The following is a 26,651-nucleotide window of genomic DNA, read 5'->3' as shown; positions in this document are numbered from 1 at the left end:
CGATTTACACTCATGTGTATATATATATATATATACATATATACATATATATATATATATATATATATATATATATATATATATATATATATAAATATATATATATATATATATATATATATATATATATATATATATATATATATATATATATATATATATATATATATATATATATATATATATATATATATATATATATATATATATATATATATATATATATATATATATATATATATATATATATATATATATATATATATATATATATATATATATATATATATATATATATATATATATATATATATATATATATATATATATATGTATATATATATATACACATGAGTGTAAATCGGCCGAAAGCTATATATCGGAGCTATATCTAAATCTGAACCGATTTCAACCAAATTTTCAACCAAATATATATATATATATATATATATATATATATATATATATATATATATATATATATATATATATATATATATATATATATATATATATATATATATATATATATATATATATATATATATATATATATATATATATATATATATATATATATATATGTGATTTGAAGTTAAGGAAAATTAGAGTCATTTTTACAACTTTTCGACTAAGCAGTGGCGATTTTACAAGGAAAATGTTGCTATTTTTACCATTTTTGTCGAAATCGGAAAAACATATATATGGGAGCTATATCTAAATCTGAACCGATTTCAACCAAATTTGGCACGCATAGGAACAATGATAATTCTACTCCCTGTGCAAAATTTCAACTAAATAGGAGTTAAAAATTGGCCTCTGTGGTCACATGAGTGTAAATCGGCCGAAAGCTATATATCGGAGCTATATCTAAATCTGAACCGATTTCAACCTAATTTGGCACGCATAGCTACAATGGTAATTCTACTCCCTGTGCAAAATTTCAATTAAATCGTAGCAAAAAATTGGCCTCTGTGGTCATATGAGTGTAAATCGGGCGAAAGCTATATATGTGAGCTATATCTATATCTACTCTGAACCGATTTCAGTAAAATTTGGCACACTTGACAATAGTACTAATTGGTCTTCTTGTGCAAAATTTTAATCAAATTAGGGTAAAACTCTGGCTTCTGGGGCCATATAAGTCCATATCAGGCGAAATATATATATATATATATATATATATATATATATATATATATATATATATATATATATATATATATATATATATATATATATATATATATATATATATATATATATATATATATATATATATATATATATATATATATATATATATATATATATATATATATATATATTTTACTAACATTGTGTTCCACCTTAGCGCATTAGCCGACTTAAATTTTGAGCCTATAAATTTTGTAGAAGTCTATCAAATTCTGTCCAGATCGAGTGATGTTTAAATGTATGTATGTATGATGTTTAAATGTATGTAAATGGACAAACCTTTATATATAGCCCCCAACACATTTGACGGATGTGATATGGTATCGAAAATTTAGATCTACAAAGTGGTGCAGGGTATAATATAGTCGGCCCCGCCCGACTTTAGACTTTCCTTACTTGTTTTTATTTTAAAATATAGTTAATACCATTTAGTTCAATATTCATTTCGATTTATTTCGATATATTTTTTTCTTTTGTTTTATTTATTTAAATGTGCACTTAATTTTATACTTTTTCACACTTCAAAAACCAACTTCTTACTTGCTCTCTCTTTTGAAGCCGTTCTTAAAGAGTACAGATGGAATAAAACAAAAACAAATACACATTGTAAAACCTTGTTTGCATAAGAAACAGTGATGCCATACTTTTTGACAAATTTCTAATTTTGATGTTTTATTTTTGGCCAAAGGGATCGACCACTGTGCATTCTATGGTGGTGGGTATAAAAACCAAATCGATTGGTGGTGGTGGTACTCAACCGAATCTATTCGATGATGGTAAGTAATTATACGGTATTACTGGGTGTTTGATGCAAATGATGCATAAACAGTTTTGCACCTCAACTACTTGCATTTGGAGTTTAAAAAGAAAATTATTGGTCGGTATTTAAAATTCGGACCGAACGAACACTTTTTTAAATGAAATCTGAAATACCGGAAGAGCATAACATTTGAAAAATTAATACGATATCAATGCTGAGGATGTTAAAAAAAAGATTACATCCACCCTATGAGAAGCCCATGTAAAATTCTGGATCCATAGCATTTTTTGACTACACTATTTTTGCTGGACGGTTCATGTCTTCGCTAAGATAAAGTTAACTTTAGCATTACGGGCATTCATAAAGATCCGATAAAATTTCCTCAGATATTAAATAAATTTAGATTATGGATAAACCAACAAAAAAAACTTACCTCACTACTTGTACTCCTCAAAGTGCCCAATTTCTTATCTCTGGGACTAGGATTCGATTCCATCTCGGCACATTGTGAATTCTCTTGAATATCTCGAATGACTGTATCCAAAGATTCGGCAACTTCAGCAATATCAGTTAATTTACCAGTAATGGCATTACAGGCCATGCCATTACTTCCTGTGGGATTGACGACAATTTTCGTGGGATCAGCAGCCAAACGTATTGAAGTTGAATCCGCCGTTGTACTTATACTATTACTGTTACTACTTCCCGATATAGAACTCTCCATGGAGGGACTGGGTGCTGTTATTTCGGTTGGTAGATCTTCAACAACAATGCTAGAAGAATTATGAAGATTAAGAGCCGATTCAGTACTGGCCAATGGATATGGTGTGGGTGGAGTAAAAATGGCATTATTTTCTTCAATCCAAGAAATAACATTGGAAGTTTTGCTAATGTTGGGCATTAAATTGTCAGTAGACAGTTGGAGCGATTCATCAGGAGATGATATCGGTTTCCCCTTTTCATTGGCTAAGAGAGGAGAGGCTACTTTGGTTTCATAATCCAGAGTAACAATTTCAGTTTTCATTTTATGCACTAGACTATGGACACTCTCGGTATCAGTAGGATCTTCTTGATCACAGATACTGGGAGGTTGAACTATTTCGCCGTTTATGTTGCTCAGAGGAGTTTGAGAATTAAAATTGGAATCATTGGAAAGTTCTTTGTGATTATTTTGGGGTAAACTTTCAATTTTATCTTTTGAGTTTAAGTTATTCTGTAATAGCTCTTGAACTTTTTGGGAATTAGGATCTTGGGAAAATTCGTTATCTTCATTTTTCTTTGGAATTTTGTCACTTGATGTTAAATTATTCTCCAGTAATTCTTGAACTTCTTGGGTAAATGAGCGAGTGGTTATAGTTTGTTGCTTATTTGCATCGTCCGATTGAGGTTTGGCCAACATTTGTTCATTTTCAACGATACTCTTGAGAAAATTCAAACCCTCTAGCTTAGGTTCATCACCGGTAACATTTCCAGCGCTCGAAGTGTTCGTATCAACGACCGTATTCGTACTCGCGCCCGCGCCCGCATCCGCATCCGCGTCCGTTTCCGTTTTATTTTTAGCAAAAAGATTTTTGAATCTGGCAAACATTTTCGACGTCTTTAATTAAAACTAACCGACCGATAATCGCCACTCGTATTCCAAATTACTTTTGTCTACCACCAACTAAGAAAATTTTTTCTTGATTAACGAGAGTTTCGTCTCTTTTGAGTTTTATGGCAATTGTTTGAGTTTTTGGTTTTTTTTTTGTTCTTGGTAATTATATGTGTGGCACTTTGTGGGCCCGATGCCAACTATAATATTTGCTTTGGAATATTTAGTTGTTCATTTTTTTCTTCTAATTTTTCAAAAATCCATTACTCTAGACTGCAGACATCAAATGCGCTTCCTTTATTGAATGGATTAAATTTACACAAAAATATGAAACATGAATATTTGGAAAATATTTCGTTTTGAACTTCAGACTATGCTCACACAGGAAGGCAGGCAGGCCGGCATATACTCTGTGTGAATAGGGGGAAGCAACTTGTCAATGGTATTTGGAGATATTTTTAGTTAGTATTTTAGGGAAAATTTCTATCTTTGAAATTCTTCACATGCACATACATGGGAGGATTTTGTTCCCATTTGCTTGTTTTTTGTTTTTGTTTTAAAACATATAGGAAGATGATCATGTAATATCTTAACTTTAATTATTTTTAAAAATGTCTTGTCTTATTAAACACGCGCGCGTTTTTTGTTTTTGTTTTCTTTTAAATTTGGTATACAAGCATGATTGTTTTTAGTTTAGTTGTGTTATTAAATATTGTATTAGTTTTGTTGTTAGTTTTATGTTTTTTTCTTTCTTTTGGACTGACAAAAATGTATCTCGCTTTGGTTTGTATTCGTTTCGATTTATTTTTTTGGGTATGACAAAAAAGAGATGTTAGTACCACGCTGGACCGCTCTCAAAAATAGACTAAATTTACTAAGAGTTAACTCATCATTATGTTCCTGTATCCATGGCACACCGTTTTTATTTGATTTTTTTTTTGTTGTTGTTGCGTTTGGTGACTTTTTTGGTTTTATAGTTTTGTATACTCTCCATCCATAGGATGATGATGATGGAGGTATAATAAGTTTGCCATTGCATTTGTAACACAGTGAAACATTGATTTCTGGCCATGTAAAGCGTATATGTTTTTGATCAGGGTGAAATTCTAACACAAATCTAACAATTTCGCTAGAAATATGCCAACTGTGGCAACGGTGCACAGACCCCATAAATTATATAACATTCTCAAATGAAACTTTTTTTTACCCGAAACAAGCTATCGACTTGAAACTTGGCACAAGTAGTTGTTATTGATGTAGGTCGGATGGTATTGCAAATGGGCCATACGGTCCACTTTTACGTATAGCCACCATATAAACGGACCCCAAAATTTGGCTTGCGATTGCTCTAAGAGAAGCAAATTTCATCCGATCCGGCTGAAATTTTGTACATGGTGTAAGTATATGGTCTCTAACAACCATGCAAAAATTGGTCCATATCGGTCCACTTTAACGTATAGCCCCCATATAAACGGACCCCCAAATTTGGCTTGCGATTGCTCTAAGGGAAGCAAATTGCATCCGATCCGGCTGAAATTTGGTACATAGTGTTAGTATATGGTCTCTAACAACCATGCAAAAATTAGTCCATATCGGTCCACTTTTACGTATAGCCCCCATATAAACGGACACCCCAAATTTGGCTTACGATTGCTCTAAAAGAAGCAAATTTCATCTGATCCGGCTGAAATTTGGTACATGTTTGGTGTTGGTATATGTTCTCTAATGACCATGCAAAAATTGGTCCACATCGATCCATAATTATATATAGCACCCAAATAAGTCGATCCTCAGATTTGATCTCCGGAGCCTCTTAGAGGAGCAAAATTCATCCGATCCGTCTGAAATGTGGTACATGGTATTAGTATATGATCTCTAACAACCATGTACGAATTGGTCCATATCGGTCCATAATTATATATAGCCCCCATATAAATCGATCCCCAGATTTGTCCTCCGTAGCCTCTTGGAGGAGCAAAATTCATCCGATCCGGTTGAAATGTGGAACATGGTGTTAAAATGTGGTATCTAACAAACGCGCAAAAATTGGTTCACATGGGTCCATAATTATATATAGCCCCCATATAAACCGATTCCCCGATTTTGCTTGCGGAGCCTCTAAGAGAAGCAAAATTCATCCGATCCGGCTGAAATTTGGTACATGGTATTAGTATATGATCTCTAACAACCATGTACGAATTGGTCCATATCGGTCCATAATTATATATAGCCCCCATATAAATCGATCCCCAGATTTGCCTCCGTAGCCTCTTGGAGGATCAAAATTCATCCGATCCGGTTGAAATGTGAAACATGGTGTTAAAATGTGGTATCTAACAAACACGCAAGAATTGGTCCATATCGTTCCATAATTGTATATAGCCCCCATATAAACCGATCCCCCGATTTTGCTTGCGGAGCCTCTAAGAGAAGCAAATTTCATCCGATCTGGCTGAAATTTGGTACATGGTGTTAGTGTATGTTCTCTAATGACCATGCAAAAATTGGTCCACATCGATCCATATTTATATATAGCCCCCATATAAGCCGATCCCCAGATTTGACCCCCGGAGACTCTTAGAGGAGCAAAATTCATCCGATCCGGTTGAAATTTGGTACGTGGTGTTAGTATATGGTCTCTATGCACGAATTGGTTCATATCGGTCCATAATTATATATAGCCCCCATATAAATCGATCCCCAGGTTTGTCCTCCGTAGCCTCTTGGAGGAGCAAAATTCATCCGATCAGGTTGAAATTTGAAACATGGTGTTAAAATGTGGTATCTAACCAACACGCAAGAATTGGTCCATATCGTTCCATAATTGTATATAGCCCCCATATAAACCGTTCCCCAGATTTGATCTCCGGAGCCTCTTGGAGGAGCAAAATTCATCCCATCCGGTTGAAATTTGCAACGTGGTGTTAGTATAAGGCCGCTAATAACCATGCCAAAAGCGGTCTATAGTTATATATAGCCGATCCCCAATCACACAAAAATTGGTCCATTTTTTTATAGAAAACATTGTCAAAATTTTATTTCTATAGAAACTTTAAACTTAATTATATACGTATTTAATCGGCCTTTTTTAATATATACCACGTATGGACTATGTGGTATATATTACGGTGTTAGGAAGTTTTAAGATACCTTGCCATCGGCTTGAGTAGAAGTTTCTACGCAATCCATGGTGGAGGGTACATAAGCTTCGGCCTGGCCGAACTTACGGCCGTATATACTTGTTTTCAATTCAAATTAAACAGTGTAGATGATTTCACTTTTGAGTCAGAATTTTCGTCTTGTTTATGGTATTTGCACCCTCCACCAAAGGGTGGACGGGGGGTACATTAGGTTAGGCTAGATTAGGTTAGGTTAGGTGGCAGCCCGATGTATCAGGCTCACTTAGACTATTCAGTCCATTGTGATACCACATTGGTGAACTTCTCTCCTTTTATAGCCGAACTCCTTTTTATAGCCGAGTCCGAACGGCGTTCCATTGCATTGCAGTGAAACTACTTAGAGAAGCTTTGAAACCCTCAGAAATGTCACCAGCGTTACTGACGTGGGATAATCCACCGCTGAAAAACCTTTTGGTGTTCGGTCGAAGCAGGAATCGTACCCACGACCTTGTGTATGCAAGGCCGGCATGTTAACCATTGCACTACGGTGGGGTACACTAACTTTGTCATTCCGATTCTAACACATGGAAATATTGGTCTCAGACCCCATAAAGTATATATATGCGGGTCGTCGTGAAATTCGAAATCGATCTTGCGATTTCTTTCCGGCCGTCAATCGAACAAACTATCCACAAACAAACACAAACAAAACGTTGTTATTGATCTACATGCAAAAAATATTTTTTTTCTTTCCTCCCAAACGAAATTTTAGACAAATAAAGATCGTTTCACATTTGCTTTTCGTTGTAAGGGAGTGTAGTTGTAAGAAATGCCCTACGGGAAATTAGTGCAAATTGCCATTAATGGACCCATTACAGGAGTGGTACTAGTGCTTCAGTTTATCAATATTTTTAATTGTCATATAATTATACCCTTCACTTTGTCATTCCGTTTGTAACACAATATTGTTCTAAGACCGCATAAAGTATATATATTCTGGGTCATGGTGAAATTCTGAGTCGATCTAAGTATGTCCGTTCGTCCGTCTGTCTGTTGAAATCACGCTAACTTCCGAACGAAACATGCTATCGACTTGAAACTTGGCATAAGTAGTTGTTATTGATGTAGGTCGGATGGTATTGCAAATGGACCACATTGGACCACTTTTACGTATAGCCCCTATATAAACCGATCCCCAGATTGGACTGTCGGTTGAAATTTGATACGTGGTGTTAGTACACAGAAAAAAATGCATGCCCGGTTCCAAAGATTTTGTCTTTACTTCAAAAATTTTGGAATGGATTCCGAGCCAAAGAAGCGGAGAACACGAGTAAGGATACTTTTAAGACACAATTCTCTTTTAAATTTGGGTTTTGTGAACTTGCTTCTAGGAAGCAAATTTTATTTTTTCGCCTTTTCAGCTTTTTTTCTTCATATGCTATCAAAGTCCTTTAAAAACGAGTTAACGACAACTTTATTTTCTAAATTAAGACTCGACTTCCAGTAGAAATTATGCTATGTTTCAAGTAAAAAACGTATTTCAAATAAAGTGTTGAAAAACATGTCCTATATTTGAATGATTTTTTGCTTTGTAATCAAGATGCCAAATGACAACAAATTTAAAGAAAATTTCATTCAATCTAAAGAATTTTTCTGTATTATTAAAGTCAAGTTGACCTTAGCCCAAAAATTTTTTCTTTCATGTTATGATACCCACTTTTAAGTGAAATCACTTAATTATTAAGACAATACGACTTCATTGAAAAATGTATCGACTTTTGGACAAGGAAAAAAACTTTATATTAGAGAAATGCGTCTTCTATGCTAAGCAAAATTTGCATTCGTATTTTAATGACATGAAATCTTTGGCCTCACGACAATATTTTTTTTTTCAGTGTAGTATATGGTCTCTAACAACCATGCAAAAATTGGTCTATATTATATATAGCCCTCAGATAAACCGATCCCTAATCACACAAAAATTGGTCCATACCGGTTCATAATTGTATAAGCCCCCATATAAAGCGACCACCATATTTCAATTCTGGCTCTCTAATTACCGCAAAAAAGTTCATATCGGTTCGTAATTGTTTGTAGACTTCCCTACATATACCTTTTTTTGGATAATATATACCACGTATGAACTAACTTACAAGAAGTTTTAAGATATCTGGCCATCGGTAAGTATTACCACAATCACAATCTTTAGTAGAAATTTCTACGCAACCCATGGTGCAGAGTACAAAAGATTCGGCCTGGCCGAATCTTGTGGCCGTATATACTTGTTTTCTTTGGTTTGTTTTTTGGACAAAATTGTTATTCCTTAAGTTTTTTCCTGTGCTCTATTTAATAATAATTTTAACAACTTCCAATTTTTTTGCTGGGTAATGTAAAAATTAATCAAAATCAAATTTTTCTATACCTCTAATACATATCTATCGACCGATAATTAATAAATGCACTGTTGTGAAATTGCATAAAAATGGCTGTAAATTTAAAAATTTCCATTGTGCAGGGCATTTTTAAATTTTAAGCCAAAAGATTTTGTAGAAGTCTAAAACATTTTGGGGAATATAAACCTTTATATATAAACCCCAACAAACTTGAAGGTATCGAAAATGTGGATCTACAAAGTGGTGCAGGGTATAAAATAGTCAGACCCACCGACTTTAGGCTTTCCTTACTTGTTTTTATCTAATATAGACATATGAACTAACGTATAATTTAGAAAAATTAAGAAAATTCAAATTTTAAAACAGTCTTCACTAGGTCTTTGTACGCAGTTCACAATGTAGTGTACATAACATTCGACCTTACCTAATATACACATCCGTATATGCTTGTTTTTTTCTTTTGTTTGTTTTTTGACAACATTGGACCCTCCATAGGATGGGGGGTATATTAACTTTGTCATTCCGTTTGTAACACATCGAAATATTGGTCTAAGATCCCACATGGTATATATATCGTATCGTATGTCGTGGTGAAATTCTGAGTCGATCTAGCTATGTCCGTCTGTCCGTCCGTCTGTGGAAAACACGCTAACTTCCGAAAGTTGGTACGTGTTGTTAGTATATGGTCTCTAACAACCATGCAAAAATTTATCCATATCGGTCCATAATTTTATATAGCCCCCATATAAACAGACCCCCAGATTTGGCTTGCGGACGCTCTACAAGGAGAAAATTTCATCAGATCTGGTTGAAATTTGTTACGTGGTGTTAGTATATGGTCTCTAACAACCATGCAGAAATTTATTCATATCGGTCCATAATTATATATAGCCCAGAGATGGTCCGAGTAGCAATATTTTGGGTTTTATACTGTCAAAAAGTTGTAAACGTCGAAAACGTCGTAGACCTGTATGAAACGTAAACCAGTAAGGACAGTCTAAAGTCGGGCGGGGCCGACTATATTATACCCTGCACCACTTTGTAGATCTAAATTTTCGATACCATATCACATCCGTCAAATGTGTTTGGGGCTATATATAAAGGTTTGTCCCCAATACATACATTTAAATATCACTCGATCTGGAAGAATTTGATAGACTTCTACAAAATCTATAGACTCAAAATTTAAGTCGGCTAATGCACTAGGGTGGAACACAATGTTAGTAAAAAAATATGGGAAACGTTTAAATCTGAAGCAATTTTAAGGAAACTTCGAAAAAGTTTATTTATGATTTATCGCTCGATATATATGTATTAGAAGTTTAGGAAAATTAGTCATTTTTACAACTTTTCGACTAAGAAGTGGCGATTTTACAGGAAAATGTTGGTATTTTGACCATTTTTGTCGAAATCAGAAAAACATATATATGGGAGCTATATCTAAATCTGAACCGATTTCAACCAAATTTGGCACGCATAGCTACAATGCTAATTCTACTCCCTGTGCAAAATTTCAACTAAATCGGAGTTAAAAATTGGCCTCTGTGGTCATATGAGTGTAAATCGGGCGAAAGCTTTATATGGGAGATATATCCAAATCTGAACCGATTACAAGCAAATTTGGCACGCATAGTTATAACGCTAATTCTACTCCCTATGCAAAATTTCAACTAAATCGGAGCAAAAAATTGGCCTCTGTGGGCAAATGAGTGTAAATCGGGCGAATGCTATATATGGGAGCTATATCTAAATCTGAACCGATTTTGCTGATATTTTGCAAGTTTTTGGAGACTCATAAAATATTCGGATGTACGGAATTTGAGGAAGATCGGTTGATATACACGCCAATTATGACCAGATCGGGGAAAAATATATATGGCAGCTATATCTAAATCTGAACCGATTTTTTCCAAAATCAATAGGGATCGTCTTTGAGCCGAAACAGGACCCTATACCAAATTTTAGGACAATCGGACTCAAACTGCGAGCTGTACTTTGCACACAAAAATACATCAACAGACAGACAGACAGACAGACAGACGGACAGACAGACAGACGGACATCGCTAAATCGACTCAGAATTTAATTCTAAGCCGATCCGTATACTAAAAGGTTGGTCTATGATTACTCCTTCTTGGCGTTACATACAAATGCACAAACTTATTATACCCTGTACCACAGTAGTGGTGAAGGGTATAAAAAGACATTCGAAAATAAAGAAAGTAAGGCATAAATGCTTCTAAAAAACGTACAAATTCTTATTTTGTCAAAAAGGAAGTATTTTGTGAAGGTTTACGACTTTTTTTGACGTATAGTAAAATACGTCGTAAATGTATGTCAAATACCTTACAGTTTGCGACAGACCATCTCTGATATAGCCCCCATATAAACCGATCCCCAGATTTGACTGTCGGAACCTCTTGGTGGAACAAAATTCATACGATCCTGTTGAAATTTGATACGTGGTTTTTGTATATGGTCTCTAACAAGTATGCAACAATTGGTCCATATCTCTCCATAATTATATATAGCCCTCATATAAACCGATCCACAGATTTGACCTCCGGAGCCCCTTGGAGGAACAAAATTTATCCGATCCGGTTGAAATTTGGTAGATGGTGTTAGTCTATGGTTAACATTCATGCTAAAATTGGTCCGTATACGTCCATAATTATATATTAGCCCCCATATAAACCGATCCCCGGATTTGACCTCCGGAGCCTCTTGGAGGAGCAAATTTCGTCCGAATCGGTTAAAATTTTGTACGTTTTACTAGTATATGGTCTCTAACAACCATGAAAAAATTTATCCATATCGGTCCATAATTATATATAGGCCCCATTTGGTACGTTGTGTTAGTATATGGTCATGTCAACAACCCTGCCGAAAGTGGTCCATATGGGTCCATAGTTATATATAGCCCACAAATAAACCGATCCCCAAATTGTACTTCTTCCTGGATAAGCAAATTTCACTGAACTGAATTATATAGCTTTTTAATCTGGCTTTTTTGTCTAATATATGTTACGTCCCGTATGGACAAACATCCAGTTTAGAAGACGATCTTAAGGAGTTTTAAGAATCCTTGCCATCGGCAAGTATTCTGAATTATATATGTGGACGTCAGTCGTACGTGGAATTCAGGGACAAGAAGTCAAAACCCCATAGAGTTAAACAGGGAGTTCCCCAGGGCGGGGTGATATCTCCGGCACTGTTTAACCTCTACCTGTCCTCGATTCCACCTCCTCCTGACGGCGTCGAGATTGTGTCTTATGCGGACGATTGCACAATCATGGCATCTGGGCCCAATGTTGATGACATCTGCGATCGTTTAAATGTCTACTTAGCTAATCTTACCAGTTTTTTCACAGCAAGAAATTTGAGGATATCTCCCACCAAATCCTCAGCTACACTTTTCACTACACGGACGGCGGAAGTACGCAGGCAGTTGAATGTCAGAGTCGATGGCGAAACAATTCCGACAACAAATTACCCCAAGATTCTCGGGGTCACATTCGACAGCCTTTATAAGTCGTCCGCCCATGCCACTGCAATTTGTGATAAGCTCCGCGGTAGAAACAAGGTCCTCAAGTCGCTTGCCGGCAGCACTTGGGGTGCGGACAAAGAAACCTAGTTAACTACATATAAGGCAATTGGCAGGTCAGTGGTAAACTATGCAGCGCCAGTGTGGACACCTCAAACGAGCGATACGCAGTGGAATAACATACAGACCTGTCAGAACGCTGCCCTTAGAACCGCAACAGGATGTCTCCGCAGTACACCCCTGGATCACCTTTATGCGGAGACCAAGATCATCCCAGTGCGTCGACACAACTACATGTTGTCAAAGCAGTACCTCTTGGGTTGCCATCGAAGTTGTCATCCGAATCACCATCTTGAGGATAGACAACCTCCACCCAGGAATGTAAGGGTTGATCTTCACCTTCTAGAGACAGAGATCCAGCGTTACAAAAGAGAGCCTCTAGATCAGACAGCATTCCAGACAGGTATGAACAGGATTCATGAGGATACTGTAGCTGAAGCGGTGAGAAGCTACAAGGTTAATCCTGTTCTCGGAGTCCGACCGCCGCCCATTGCACCGGAGGAGAGCGACCTCCCACGACAGACAAGGGTAGTTTTGGCCCAACTAAGATCAGGCAAGTGCAGCCGCCTCAATTCATATTTATCAGTGATTGATAGCAGCGTAGCTGACGTGTGTCCCATATGTAAACAAGGGCCACATGACACTCGTCACCCTTTTGCTTGCCCAGCTAAGCCTACCCGTCTCACTAACAGATCACTCTGGACACACCCCATCCTTGTCGCAGAGTTCCTTGATCTGGCTACCAGCTGAACTACACAAGCATAGAACAAAATGGATGAAACTACATTAAAAACTGTTACAACAACAACAACCACAACCCAAGTAATTCGATTGTGGATGGCAGTCTTTAGTAGAAGTTTGTACGCCATCCATGGTGGAGGGTACATAAGATTCGGCCTGGCCGAACTTACGGCCGTATATACTTCTTATTTTTCCTTATGACACTTATTAATATCGTACAAAAGATGGATGACTATAAATCTGCGGTCACAACCCATAACAGCCTAAGTCTGTTTTTCAATATTTTCAGTACAGGAGTTTAAAGTTTTGAATCTTCACTGAAAATCAGGAGAAGGTGTTTTTTGGATTAGGATTAATTGCCTTCCTAGAAAAGATACAAACATGAAAAATTTGGAGCAAATAAATTTAGATACGCTGAATACGATGGTGCTAATAATTCAATTGTGTCCTAACTCGAGTTAGGCTGTTAAGGGTTGTGACCACAGAAATCTATACACGCAAAAAAAATTTCCTCCCTGCCAAACGAAATTTTAGACAAACAAAGTTCGTTTCACATTTGGTTTTCGTTGAAACGAAGTGTATTTGGAAGAAAAGTATATACTTTTTGTGATAAACATAAATTTCACAAAGACAAACTCAAAAAAAAAAATTTCTAGCTAATTGCATTTTCCCTCACATCTTTCTCACTTCCACGAAGTTTTTTAGTTCTTAGCACCTTTTTCTGTAATACAAACAATGTAGAAGAAATTATACAATTTTATAAATTTAAAATTTTTTTTACCTTTCGCCTGGACGAACCGCGGACTTGTAAGCCAACACACTATCAACTGAGCTATGTAGCCGCTATTGTCATCAATCGAAAATTATCCATATAAGTTATAGCTTGCGGCGCCCACGAGCGGATTAAACAAAGTTTATTTAACAGAAAAATACATTTAGTTGGGCACCGTGGAGCAGTGGTTGCTACGTCCGACTTGCATGCCAAGGGTCGTGGTTCGAACCCTGCTTCGATCAAAGTTTTTTTTTTTTGTTTACATATATTCCAGATATGGTCAGAAGATTCCGAAAAAATGTTCAATATTACATTCTACTATATTAAATTTTTACTATGAACTTTAAAATGTGTCTTATTAAAAACCTAAAGTCGGAAAAGAACAGTGTTTGAGAAAAACGAAATGGACTGTGTTTTGGTTCAAAAATAACTTTTTTTTATTGAAAAAATAAAAATTTTGTAACAAACGAATTTTTTTGGAGATAAAAGTGTATACTTTTCGAAGCAATTCAAAGAACTCTAACAAAAGAAAAACGTTTTCGGTACACGTTTTCCAAACGTTTTTTTCTTTGCGTGTAGAGAGAAGCCGAAATCAAATTTTTCTAACACTATTACGAAATAGGGATAGACATTTTTGTAAAATGACACTCGCTCGCCAACTCCGATTTTAAACAAAACATCTCCAAAAACTCGGATAAAGGGATGACAATTGGCTGTTGAACTAATCGGCTTTAAAAACATATAACTCTACTTTTTGCAATCTTCCAATTTTAGATATATTTGATATTTTTGAAAATCGACTCATATCCACTAATCGAATTTTGATATTGACCAAAATCAATTTTTAATGAAAACGTCGAAGACTCCAAATAGGAATATGACGAAATTATTTTCATGGTAACTCTGAGAAGAGAAAATGACTAATTAATAGTTAATGGATCATATTATTTTAATCAGTGTAAAAACTATTTTTGATGCATAAAGTTCACTTGAAAGATTTAATTTAAAAATTGTTGTATTATTTTAAACAAGTACATACGGCCGCAAGTTCGGCCAGGCCGAATCTTATGTACCCACCACCATGGTTTGCGTAGAAACTTCTACGAAAGACTGTGATTTAGTCCATACATGGTATATATATTAAACAAAAAAGTTATGTATAGTTAAGTCTACAAATAATTACGAATCGATATGGACTTTTTGTACGTAGAGAGCCAGAATTGAAATATGGGGGTCGCTTATATGGGGGCTATATACAATTATGAACTTCATATGGACCAATTTTTGTGTGATTGGGGATCGATTTATCTGAGGGCCATATATAACTATAGACCGATATGAACCTAATTAGGCATGGTTGTTAACGACCATATACTAGCACAATGTACCAAATTTCAACTCACTCGGATGAAATTTGCTCTTCCAAGAGGTTCCAAAACCAAATCTCGGGATCGGTTTATATGGGGCTATGTACGATTATGGACTGATATCGACCACTTTTGGCATGGCTGTTAAATATCAAGCCAAATCGGTGGATCGGTTTATATGGGGGCTATATATAATTATGAACCGATGTGGACCAATTTTTGCATGGTTGTTAGAGACCATATACTGACACCATGTACCAAATTTCAACCGGATCGGATGAAATTTGCTTCTCTTAGGGGCCTCGCAAACCAAATCGGGGGATCGGTTTATATGGGGGCTATATATAATTATGGACCGATGTGGACCAATTTTTGCATGGTTGTTAGAGACCATATACTAACACCACGTACCATATTTCAGCCGGATCGGATGAAATTTGCTTCTCTTAGAGGCCTCGCAAGCCAAATCGGGGGATCGGTTTATATGGGGGCTATATATAATTATGGACCGATGTGGACCAATTTTTGCATGGTTGTTAGAGACCATATACTGACACCATGTACCAAATTTCAGCCGGATCGGATGAAATTTGCTTCTCTTAGGGGCCTCGCAAACCAAATCGGGGGATCGGTTTATATGGGGGCTATATATAATTATGGACCGATGTGGACCAATTTTTGCATGGTTGTTAGAGACCATATACTTACATCATGTACCAAATTTCAGCCGGATCGGATGAAATTTGCTTCTCTTAGAGGCCTCGCAAGCCAAATTTTGGGGTCCGTTTATATGGGGGCTATACGTAAAAGTGGACCGATATGGCCCATTTGCAATACCAACCAACCTACATCACTAACAACTACTTGTGCCATGTTTCAAGTCGATAGCTTGTTTCGTTCGGAAGTTAGCGTGATTTCAACAGACGGACGGACGGACGGACGGACGGACATGCTCAGATCGACTCAGAATTTCACCACGACCCAGAATATATATACTTTATGGGGTCTTAGAGCAATATTTATGATCAATTGATGTTTTAAGATGTGTGTATAGCAGAAGCGAGGACCAAGTAACAATTGGAAGAGCTAACGCCACAGCCAATCGCCTCGAACCATCACATTCCAGTTATAACAACCCAAGAAACGCCACCGTGGTGCAATGGTTAGCATGCCCGCCTTGCATACACAAGGTCGTGGGTTCGATTCCTGCTACGACCGAACACCTAAAAGTTTTTCAGCGGTGGTTTATCCCACCTCAGTAATGCTGGGGACATTTCTGAGGGTTTCAAAGCTTCTCTAAGTGGTTTCACTAGAATGTGGAACGCCGTTCGGACTCGGCTATAAAAAGGAGGTCCCTTGTCATTGAGTTTAACATGGAATCGGGCAGCACTCAGTGATAAGAGAGAAGTTCACCACTGTGGTATCACAATGGACTGAATAGTCTAAGTGAGCCTGATACATCGGGCTGCCACATAACCTAACCTAACCTAGAGCAATATTTCGATGTGTTACAAACGGAATGACAAAGTTAATATACCCCCCATCCTATGGTGGTGGGTATAATAAGTTGTTTGTCAAATAATAATTAAAACAAGTAAGGAAAGTCTAAAGTCGGGCGGGGCCGACTATATTATACCCTGCACCACTTTGTAGATCTAAATTTTCGATACCATATCACATCCGTCAAATGTGTTGGGGGCTATATATAAAGGTTAGTCCCAAATACATACATTTAAATATCACTCGATCTGGACAGAATTTGATAGACTTCTACAAAATCTATATACTCAAAATTTAAGTCGGCTAATGCACTAGGGTGGAATTTTAAGGAAACTTCGCAAAAGTTTATTTACGATTTATCGCTCGATATATATGTATTAGAAGTTTAGGAAAATTAGAGTCATTTTTACAACTTTTCGACTAAGCAGTGGCGATTTTTCAAGGAAAATGTTGGTATGTTGACCATTTTTGTCGAAATCAGAAAAACATAATTCTACTGTTCTGTGGTCATATGAGTGTAAATCGGCCGAAAGCTATATATTGGAGCTATATCTAAATCTGAACCGATTTCAACCAAATTTGGCACGCATAGCTACAATGCTAATTCTACTCCCTGTGCAAAATTTCAACTAAATCGGAGCAAAAAATTGGCCTCTGTGCTCATATGAGTGTAAATCGGCCGAAAGCCATATATTGGAGCTATATCTAAATTTGAACCGATTTCAACCAAATTTGGCAGGCATAGCTACAATGCTAATTCTACTCCCTGTGCAAAACTTCAACCAAATTGGGCCAAAACTCTGGCTTCTAGGACCATATTAGTCCATATCGGGCGAAAGATATATATGGGAGCTATATCTAAATCTGAACCGATTTCAATCAAATTTGGCACACATGACTATACTACGAATTGTACTCCTAGTGCAAAATTTCAACCAAATTGGGGTAAAACACTGGCTTCTGGGACCGTATTAGTCCATATCGGGCGAAAGATATATATGGGAGCTATATCTAAATCTGAACCGATTTCTTCCAAAATCAATAGGGATCTATTCTGAGCCAAAACACATACGTGTGCCAAATTTGAAGACGATTGGACTAAAACTGCGACCTAGACTTTGATTACAAAAATGTGTTCACGGACAGACGGACATCGCTATATCGACTCAAGAGCAAACCTTGAGCATTTTTGCCAAAGACACCATGTGTCTATCTCGTCTCCTTCTGGGTGTTACAAACATATGCACTAACTTATAATACCCTGTTCCACAGTGTGGCGCAGGGTATAAAGACCTCACTCTTCGCATCTCTCAATGAGACTAAATTTTGATCTATTGACGTCCACTGTGCATTAGGTGTGCGGTAGATTTATGATTATGTCTGTGGGATGACGTGTTCTCCTTTTCTTTTAGTTTTGATACAAAAAAAATTTAATCTGACATCTAAATGGAAATTGCCGTGTTTCATTTTCAATTATGATTGGGGGAAAATAGTAAAGAGAAAAATAGATGACTGAATAAGAGATAACAATTCTTGGAGAGACGTAAATGCCAAAGAGAACCCAAAGAAACGTTAAAGATATTAAAAAAAAAAAAAACAAAAGTGGCAAGATAGCATAAATCTGACTAACTTAATGTTAGGCATGAAATAACCCAATGAACGTTTGGGATTGCTACACGCAACAAACCAATATTTTCCTCCCAAACGAAATTTTGGCAGTTTGTTTGTAAGAAAAGTATAGCAGGCCAGTTTTAAAAATGTTATCTTTACACAAATGATTTTGGTATTGATTTCGAGCCAAAGAATCGGAAATTTTAATGTATATGTTTTTTCCTTCATCATGTGCAATCAGGGCCAGGATTAATGATAACTGCAATAGCCAAATTCAGACTCGACAATAAGTAGAAATTATGCTATGTTTCAAGTAAAAATCATCTTTAAAATAAAGCGTTGAAAGACATCTCTTATTTTTGATTTTTTTGCTTTGTTATGAAGATGCCAAAAGACAAAAAATTTAAAGACAATTTCGTTAATTTTGAAGGCCTTATTCAAACAAAAATTACATTTTTAAGCCGAATCACATTGAAAAGTTTATCGACTTTTGGAAAAGGAATAAAACTTTATATCAGAAAACAAGAAATCATTGGACTCATTTTTTTCAGTGTTGTACTAAGTTCGTTATGTGAAAAACTAATATCAAGCATGACAGTGAATGGTGTTCCAAACACACCGTGGTTAGCTTATTGCCGGCCTATTTTTCCGTGCGAAAATTTCAGAGTTGCATCACAAAATCAAAACAAATAATTCGCAATTATACTGCTCGAACGTTTCTTATATGAAGTATAACATTTTTTCGTACAAAAAAGTGATCTGTGATCTGTTGTTATGTTTTTTTCGGAAATAATACCAAATTTTAGATTAAATTTTTTTGATTTTTCCGATTTTCAAAGTACGAAAGTGGCTCTGTGGTAATCTCGCCGATTCACATAAAAAAATATTTTTTGTATTCAATTACGAAATTAATTGATCCAATTATTATACCCTCCACCATAGGAGAACACATCGAAATATTGCTCTACACCCTCAAAAAAAAAAAAAAAATCGCTTCTCTAACATATGTTCCAAACATATTTTGCAGGAAGTACATATATTATTGGATACTGCCGAAACATTAATATGTTTGTTCTACGTGAACATATTATATGTTTGGAAGCATGTTGAGCCCAAAAATATTATATGCTTCGAAGAATTTTCCCCAAAGACGATTGTGCTCATTCCCTCACATAATTTTCACTTACACGAAATTTGTTAGTTCTTGGCACCTTTTTCTGTAATACAAATAATGTTGAAGAAATTATTCAATTTTATAAATTTGTTAAATTTTGCCTTTCGCCTGGACGGAGAATCGAACTGAGGACCATACAGTTTGTAAGCCAACACACTATCCACTGGGCTACGCAGCTGTTATAGTCACCAGTAGACAATAATCGTTATAAGTTACATTTATATAGCATAGTTTGCAGCGCCCACGAGCCCATGCAAACATAACATTATTTAGCAGAAACATACATTTGTTGGCCACGTGGAGCAGTGGTTAACATGTCTGCCTTGCATTCAAAGGGTCGTGGGTTCAATCCCTGCTCCGACCGAACACCATTTTTTTTTTAATTTACACATTTATATTTATTCTATTTACTTTTCTTTAATAATTCATTTTAAAGAAAATAAACTTTTTCAATTGTTTTAGCTACAAAAAACGAACTTAATGCCCGCTTTTGTATTTGAAGGTGTCCGTCAACTCCTCTTGGACTACTTATTAATAAAGAGAACTGAACTTTGTTTTTATACATTTTACTGTAATTTTTCACTTTTTCCTCCTTTTTTCATTTTACTGTCCCAACTCTAACAAGACTATAGTGCACTTTCGTTATTCTTATGAAGATCCCTTTGTAATTATACCCTGCTCCACACTGTGGAACAGGGTATTATAAGTTAGTGCATATGTTTGCAACACCCAGAAGGAGACGAGATAGACACATGGTGTCTTTGGCAAAAATGCTCAGGGTGGGTCCCTGAGTCGATATAGCCATGTCCGTCTGTCCGTCTGTCCGTGAACACATTTTTGTAATCAAAGTCTAGGTCGCAGTTTTAGTCCAATCGACTTCAAATTTGGCACAAGTATGTGTTTTGGCTCAGAATAGACCCCTATTGATTTTGGAAGAAATCGGTTCAGATTTAGATATAGCTCCCATATATATATTTCGCCCGATATGGACTAATACGGTCCCAGAGGCCAGAGTTTTAGCCTAATTTGCTTAAAATTTTGCACAAGAAGAACAATTAGTACTATAGTCAAGTGTGCCAAATTTTATTGAAATCGGTTCAGATTTAGATATAGCTCCCATATATATCTTTCGCCCGATATGGACTAATACGGTCCCAGAAGCCAGAGTTTTACCCCAATTTTGTTGAAATTTTGCACAGGGAGTAAAATTAGCATTATAGCTATGCGTGCCAAATTCGGTTGAAATCGGTTCAGATTTAGATATAGCTCCCATATATAGCTTTCGCCCGATTTACACTCATATGACCACAGAGGCCAATTTTTTGCTCCGATTTAGTTGAAATTTTGCACAGGGAGTAGAATTAGCATTGCTGCTATGCGTGCTAAATTTGGTTGAAATCGGTTCAGATTTAGATATAGCTCCCATATATAGCTTTCGCCCGATTTACACTCATATGACCACAGAGTCTAATTTTTAACTCCGATTTAGTTGAAATTTTGCACAGGGAGTAGAATTAGCATTGCTGCTATGCGTGCTAAATTTGGTTGAAATCGGTTCAGATTTAGATATAGCTCCCATATATAGCTTTCGCCCGATTTACACTCATATGACCACAGAGACCAATTTTTAACTCCGATTTAGTTGAAATTTTGCACAGGGAGTAGAATTAGCATTGTAGCTATACGTGCCAAATTTGGTTGAAATCGGTTCAGATTTAGATATATCTCCCATATATATCTTTCGCCCGATTTACACTCATATGACCACAGAGTCTAATTGTTAACTCCGATTTAGTTGAAATTTTGCACAGGGAGTAGAATTAGCATTGCTGCTATGCGTGCTAAATTTGGTTGAAATCGGTTCAGATTTAGATATAGCTCCCATATATAGCTTTCGCCCGATTTACACTCATATGACCACAGAGGCCAATTTTTTGCTCCGATTTAGTTGAAATTTTGCACAGGGAGTAGAATTAGCATTGTAGCTATGCGTGCCAAATTTGGTTGAAATCGGTTCAGATTTAGATATAGCTCCCATATATATGTTTTTCTGATTTCGACAAAAATGGTCAAAATACCAACATTTTCCTTGTAAAATCGCCACTGCTTAGTCGAAAAGTTGTAGAAATGACTCTAATTTTCCTAAACTTCTAATGCATATATATCGAGCGATAAATCATAAATAAACTTTTGCGAAGTTTTCTTAAAATTGCTCCAGATTTAAATGTTTCCCATATTTATACCCTTCACCACTACTGTGGTACAGGGTATAATAAGTTTGTGCATTTGTATGTAACGCCAAGAAGGAGTTATCATAGACCAACCTTTTAGTATACGGATCGGCTTAGAATTAAATTCTGAGTCGATTTAGCGATGTCCGTCTGTCTGTCTGTCCGTCTGTCCGTCTGTCTGTCCGTCTGTCTGTCTGTCTGTCTGTCTGTCTGTCTGTCTGTCTGTCTGTCTGTCTGTTGATGTATTTTTGTGTGCAAAGTACAGCTCGCAGTTTTAGTCCGATTGTCCTAAAATTTGGTATAGGGTCCTGTTTCGGCTCAAAGACGATCCCTATTGATTTTGGAAAAAATCGGTTCAGATTTAGATATAGCTGCCATATATATTTTTCACCGACCTGGTCATAATTGGCGTGTATATCAACCGATCTTCCTCAAATTCCGTACATCCGAATATTTTATGAGTCTCGAAAAACTTGCAAAGTATCAGCAAAATCGGTTCAGATTTAAATATAGCTCCCATATATAGCTTTCGCCCGATTTACACTCATATGACCACAGAGTCTAATTGTTAACTCCGATTTAGTTGAAATTTTGCACAGGGAGTAGAATTAGCATTGCTGCTATGCGTGCTAAATTTGGTTGAAATCGGTTCAGATTTAGATATAGCTCCCATATATAGCTTTCGCCCGATTTACACTCATATGACCACAGAGGCCAATTTTTAACTCCGATTTAGTTGAAATTTTGCACAGGGAGTAGAATTAGCATTGTAGCCATGCGTGCCAAATTTGGTTGCAATCGGTTCAGATTTGGATATATCTCCCATATATAGCTTTCGCCCGATTTACACTCATATGACCACAGAGGCCAATTTTTGAATCCGATTTAGTTGAAATTTTGCACAGGGAGTAGAATTAGCATTGTAGCTATACGTGCCAAATTTGGTTGAAATCGGTTCAGATTTAGATATATCTCCCATATATAGCTTTCGCCCGATTTACACTCATATGTCCACAGAGGCCAATTTTTAACTCCGATTTAGTTGAAATTTTGTACAGGGAGTAGAATTAGCATTGTTGCTATGCGTGCCAAATTTGGTTGAAATCGGTTCAGATTTAGATATATCTCCCATATATAGCTTTCGCCCGATTTACACTCATATGTCCACAGAGGCCAATTTTTAAATCCGATTTAGTTGAAATTTTGCACAGGGAGGAGAATAAGCATTGTTGCTATGCGTGCCAAATTTGGTTGAAATCGGTTCAGATTTAGATATAGCTTCCATATATATGCTTTTCTGATTTCGACAAAAATGGTCAAAATACCAACATTTTCCTTGTAAAATCGCCACTGCTTAGTCGAAAGGTTGTAAAAATGACTCTAATTTTCCTAAACTTCTAATACATATATATCGAGCGATAAATCATAAATAAACTTTTTTGACGTTTCCTTAAAATTGCTTCAGATTTAAACGTTTCCCATATTTTTACTAACATTGTGTTCCACCCTAGTGCATTAGCCGACTTAAATTTTGAGTCTATAGATTTTGTAGAAGTCTATCAAATTCTTCCAGATCGAGTGATATTTAAATGTATGTATTTGGGACAATATATAGCCCCCAACACATTTGACGGATGTGATATGGTATCGAAAATTTAGATCTACAAAGTGGTGCAGGGTATAATATAGTCGGCCCCGCCCGACTTTAGACTTTCCTTACTTGTTTTTGTATATTTTTCACCGTTTCTTTTTAATTTCCTTTGTCTGAATATTTTGACTTATTCCTCGTACGTTCTGATTTCTTTTAACGAACCAAGAAAAAAATTGTGCCCATAATGCCAAAATGATAGACAAAACACATGTCCACACATACATAAAATGCTGCTCCCAAGGCGAAAACATATGCTGTTTTTTTTTTTCAAATGTCTATTCTTTTGGTTCCGAATGTCTATTCTCTTTACTCCAAATACTCATTCTAATAATCAGATTAAATAATATTTAGACTTAAGTATATGAAATCTTTGGCCTTATCTTAAAACGGTTTTCCGAAACAACATACAAGCGGTTTCACAGAAATTGCTCTCTTTTTCATTCTCTCGCTGCGTTATGTTGATATCTTTCGTCAACCTTCCCGGTTTCCATCTCTATTTCTTTCTCTATACTCCCTCTCTGTCGGTCTATGAATAAAATATCACAACATATATATGTTTATACGAAATTTGTAAATTTATATATGTTTACATTCACACATATTATTTTATGAAACATTCATGCCCCAAACATAATATATTCTAACATATTAACATATGCGTCCCAAACATTTAGTGTCAGTTTAGGAACATTACATGTTTCCACATAAATATATTGTGTTTAAAAATTGTGCCCGAAACACATTTTGTTTATATCGGAACATATGAAAAACAGTGTAAGACCCCATAAAGTATATATATTCTGGGTCGTGGTGAAATTCTGATTTGATCTAAGCATGTTCGTCCGTCCGTCCGCCTGTCTGTTGAAATCACGCTAACTTCCGAACGAAACAAGCTATCGACTTGAAACTTGGCATAAGTAGTTGTTATTGATGTAGGTCGAATGGTATCGCAAATGGGCCATATGGAACCACTTTTACGTATAGCGCCCATATAAACCGACCTCTATATTTGGCTTGCGGAGCCTCTTAGAGAAGCAAAACTCCATCTGATCCGCTTGAAATTTGGTACGTGGTGTTAGTATATGGTGTCTAATAACCATGCAAAAATTGGTCCATAATTATATATAGACCCCATATAAACCGATCCATAGATTTGACCTCCGGAGCCTTTTGGAGGAGCAAAATTCATCCGATCCGGTTGAAATTTGGTACGTGGTGTTAGTATATGGTCTATAACCACCATGCACAAAATTGGTCTATATCGGTCCACAGTTATATATAGCCCCCATACAAACCGATCGCCAGATTTGACCTCCGGAGCCTCTTGGAGGAGCAAAATTCATCTGATCCGGTAAAAAATTTGGTACGTGGTGTAAGTATATCATCTGTAACAACCATGCAAAAATTTGTCCATACACGCAAAAAAATAATTCTTTCCTCCCAAACGAAATTTTAGACAAACAAAGTTCGTTTCTCATTTGCTTTTCGTTGAAAGGAAGTGTATTTGGAAGAAAAGTATATACTTTTTGTGATAAACGTTTATTCTTTTCCAGGATGTAAAAACAATTTCATAAAGACTAACTCAAAATTTTTTTTTCTGGCAAATTGCATTTTCCCTCACATTTTTCTCACTTCCACGAAGTTTTTTAGTTCTTAGCACCTTTTTCTGTAATACAAACAATGTAGAAGAAATTATACGATTTTATTTTTTTTACCTTTCGCCTGGACGGAGAATCGAACCGCGGACCATGCAATTTGTAAGCCAACACACTATCCACTGAGCTATGTAGCCGTTATTGCCATCAATAGACAATTACCCATATAAGGTATATTTATATAGCATAGCTTGCGGCGCCCACCAGCCGATTAAACAAAGTTTATTTAACGGAAAACTACATTTAGTTGGGCACTGTGGAGCAGTAGTTGCTACGTCCGACTTGCATGCCAAGGGTCGTGGGTTCGATCCCTGCTTCGACCAAAGTTTTTTTTTACATATATTCCAGTCGGAAGATTACGAAAAATTGTTCAACATTACATTCTACTATATTAAATTTTTACTATGAACTGTAAAATGTGTCTTATTAAAAACCTAAAGTCAGAAAAGAACAGTGTTTGATATAAACGAAATGGACTGTGTTGTTGGTTCAAAAATAACTTTTTTTTATTAAAAAAATAAACATTTTGTAACAAACAAATTTTTTTGGTGATAAAAGTGTGTACTTTTCGAAGCAATTCAAAAAACTCTAACAAAAAAAAAAAACGTTTTCGGTACACGTTTTCCAAACGTTTTTTTTTTCTTTGCGTGTATCGGTCCATAAATATATATTGCCCTCATATAAATCGATCCCCAGATTTGACCTACGGAACATCTTGGAGGAGCAAAATTCATCCGATCCAGTTCAAATGTGGAACGTGGTGTTAGTATATGGCCGATAACACCGCTAACAACCATACCAAAATTGGTCCATATCGGTCTATAGTGATATATAGCCGATCTCCAATAACACAAACATTGGCCCATATCGGTTCATAATCATGGTTGCCACTCGAGCAAAAAATAATTTACCATAATTTTATTTCTATAGAAAATTATGTCAAAATTTTATTGCTATAGAAAATTATGTCAAAATTTTATTGCTATAGAAAATTTTGTCAAAATTTTATTTCTATAGAAAATTTTGTGAAAATTTTATTTCTATAGTAAATTTTGTTAAAATTTTGTTTTTATTGAAAATTTTGTCAAAATTGTATTTCTATAGAAAATTTTGTGAAAATTTTATTTTTATAGTAAATTTTGTTAAAATTTTATTTCTATAAAAAATTTTGTCAAAATTTTATGTCTATAGAAAATTTTGTCAAACCGAATTATATACGTATTTGATCGATCTGTCTTGATGTAATATACACCACGTACACCGAAAGAATTCTCTTCGTTAATTT

General features: G+C 35.8%; 1 protein-coding gene across 1 annotated transcript in view; it reads right to left on the bottom strand.

Moving 5' to 3' along the window:
• LOC142233168 (SEC14 domain and spectrin repeat-containing protein 1-B) overlaps positions 1-26,651 on the bottom strand; it is a 237,324-nt gene that overhangs the window by 10,547 nt on the left and 200,126 nt on the right. The window contains exon 9 of the mRNA XM_075303999.1: positions 2,391-2,730. Coding sequence (XP_075160114.1) covers positions 2,391-2,730 — 340 coding nt within the window. The remainder of the gene's footprint in view (positions 1-2,390; positions 2,731-26,651) is intronic.

Source organism: Haematobia irritans, chromosome 4, assembly GCF_050003625.1.
Source record: "Haematobia irritans isolate KBUSLIRL chromosome 4, ASM5000362v1, whole genome shotgun sequence".
NCBI classification, from domain to species: Eukaryota; Metazoa; Arthropoda; class Insecta; order Diptera; family Muscidae; genus Haematobia; species Haematobia irritans.
Note: the sequence above shows the minus strand (reverse complement) of the source record. Positions and strands in the feature narration are given on the sequence as shown.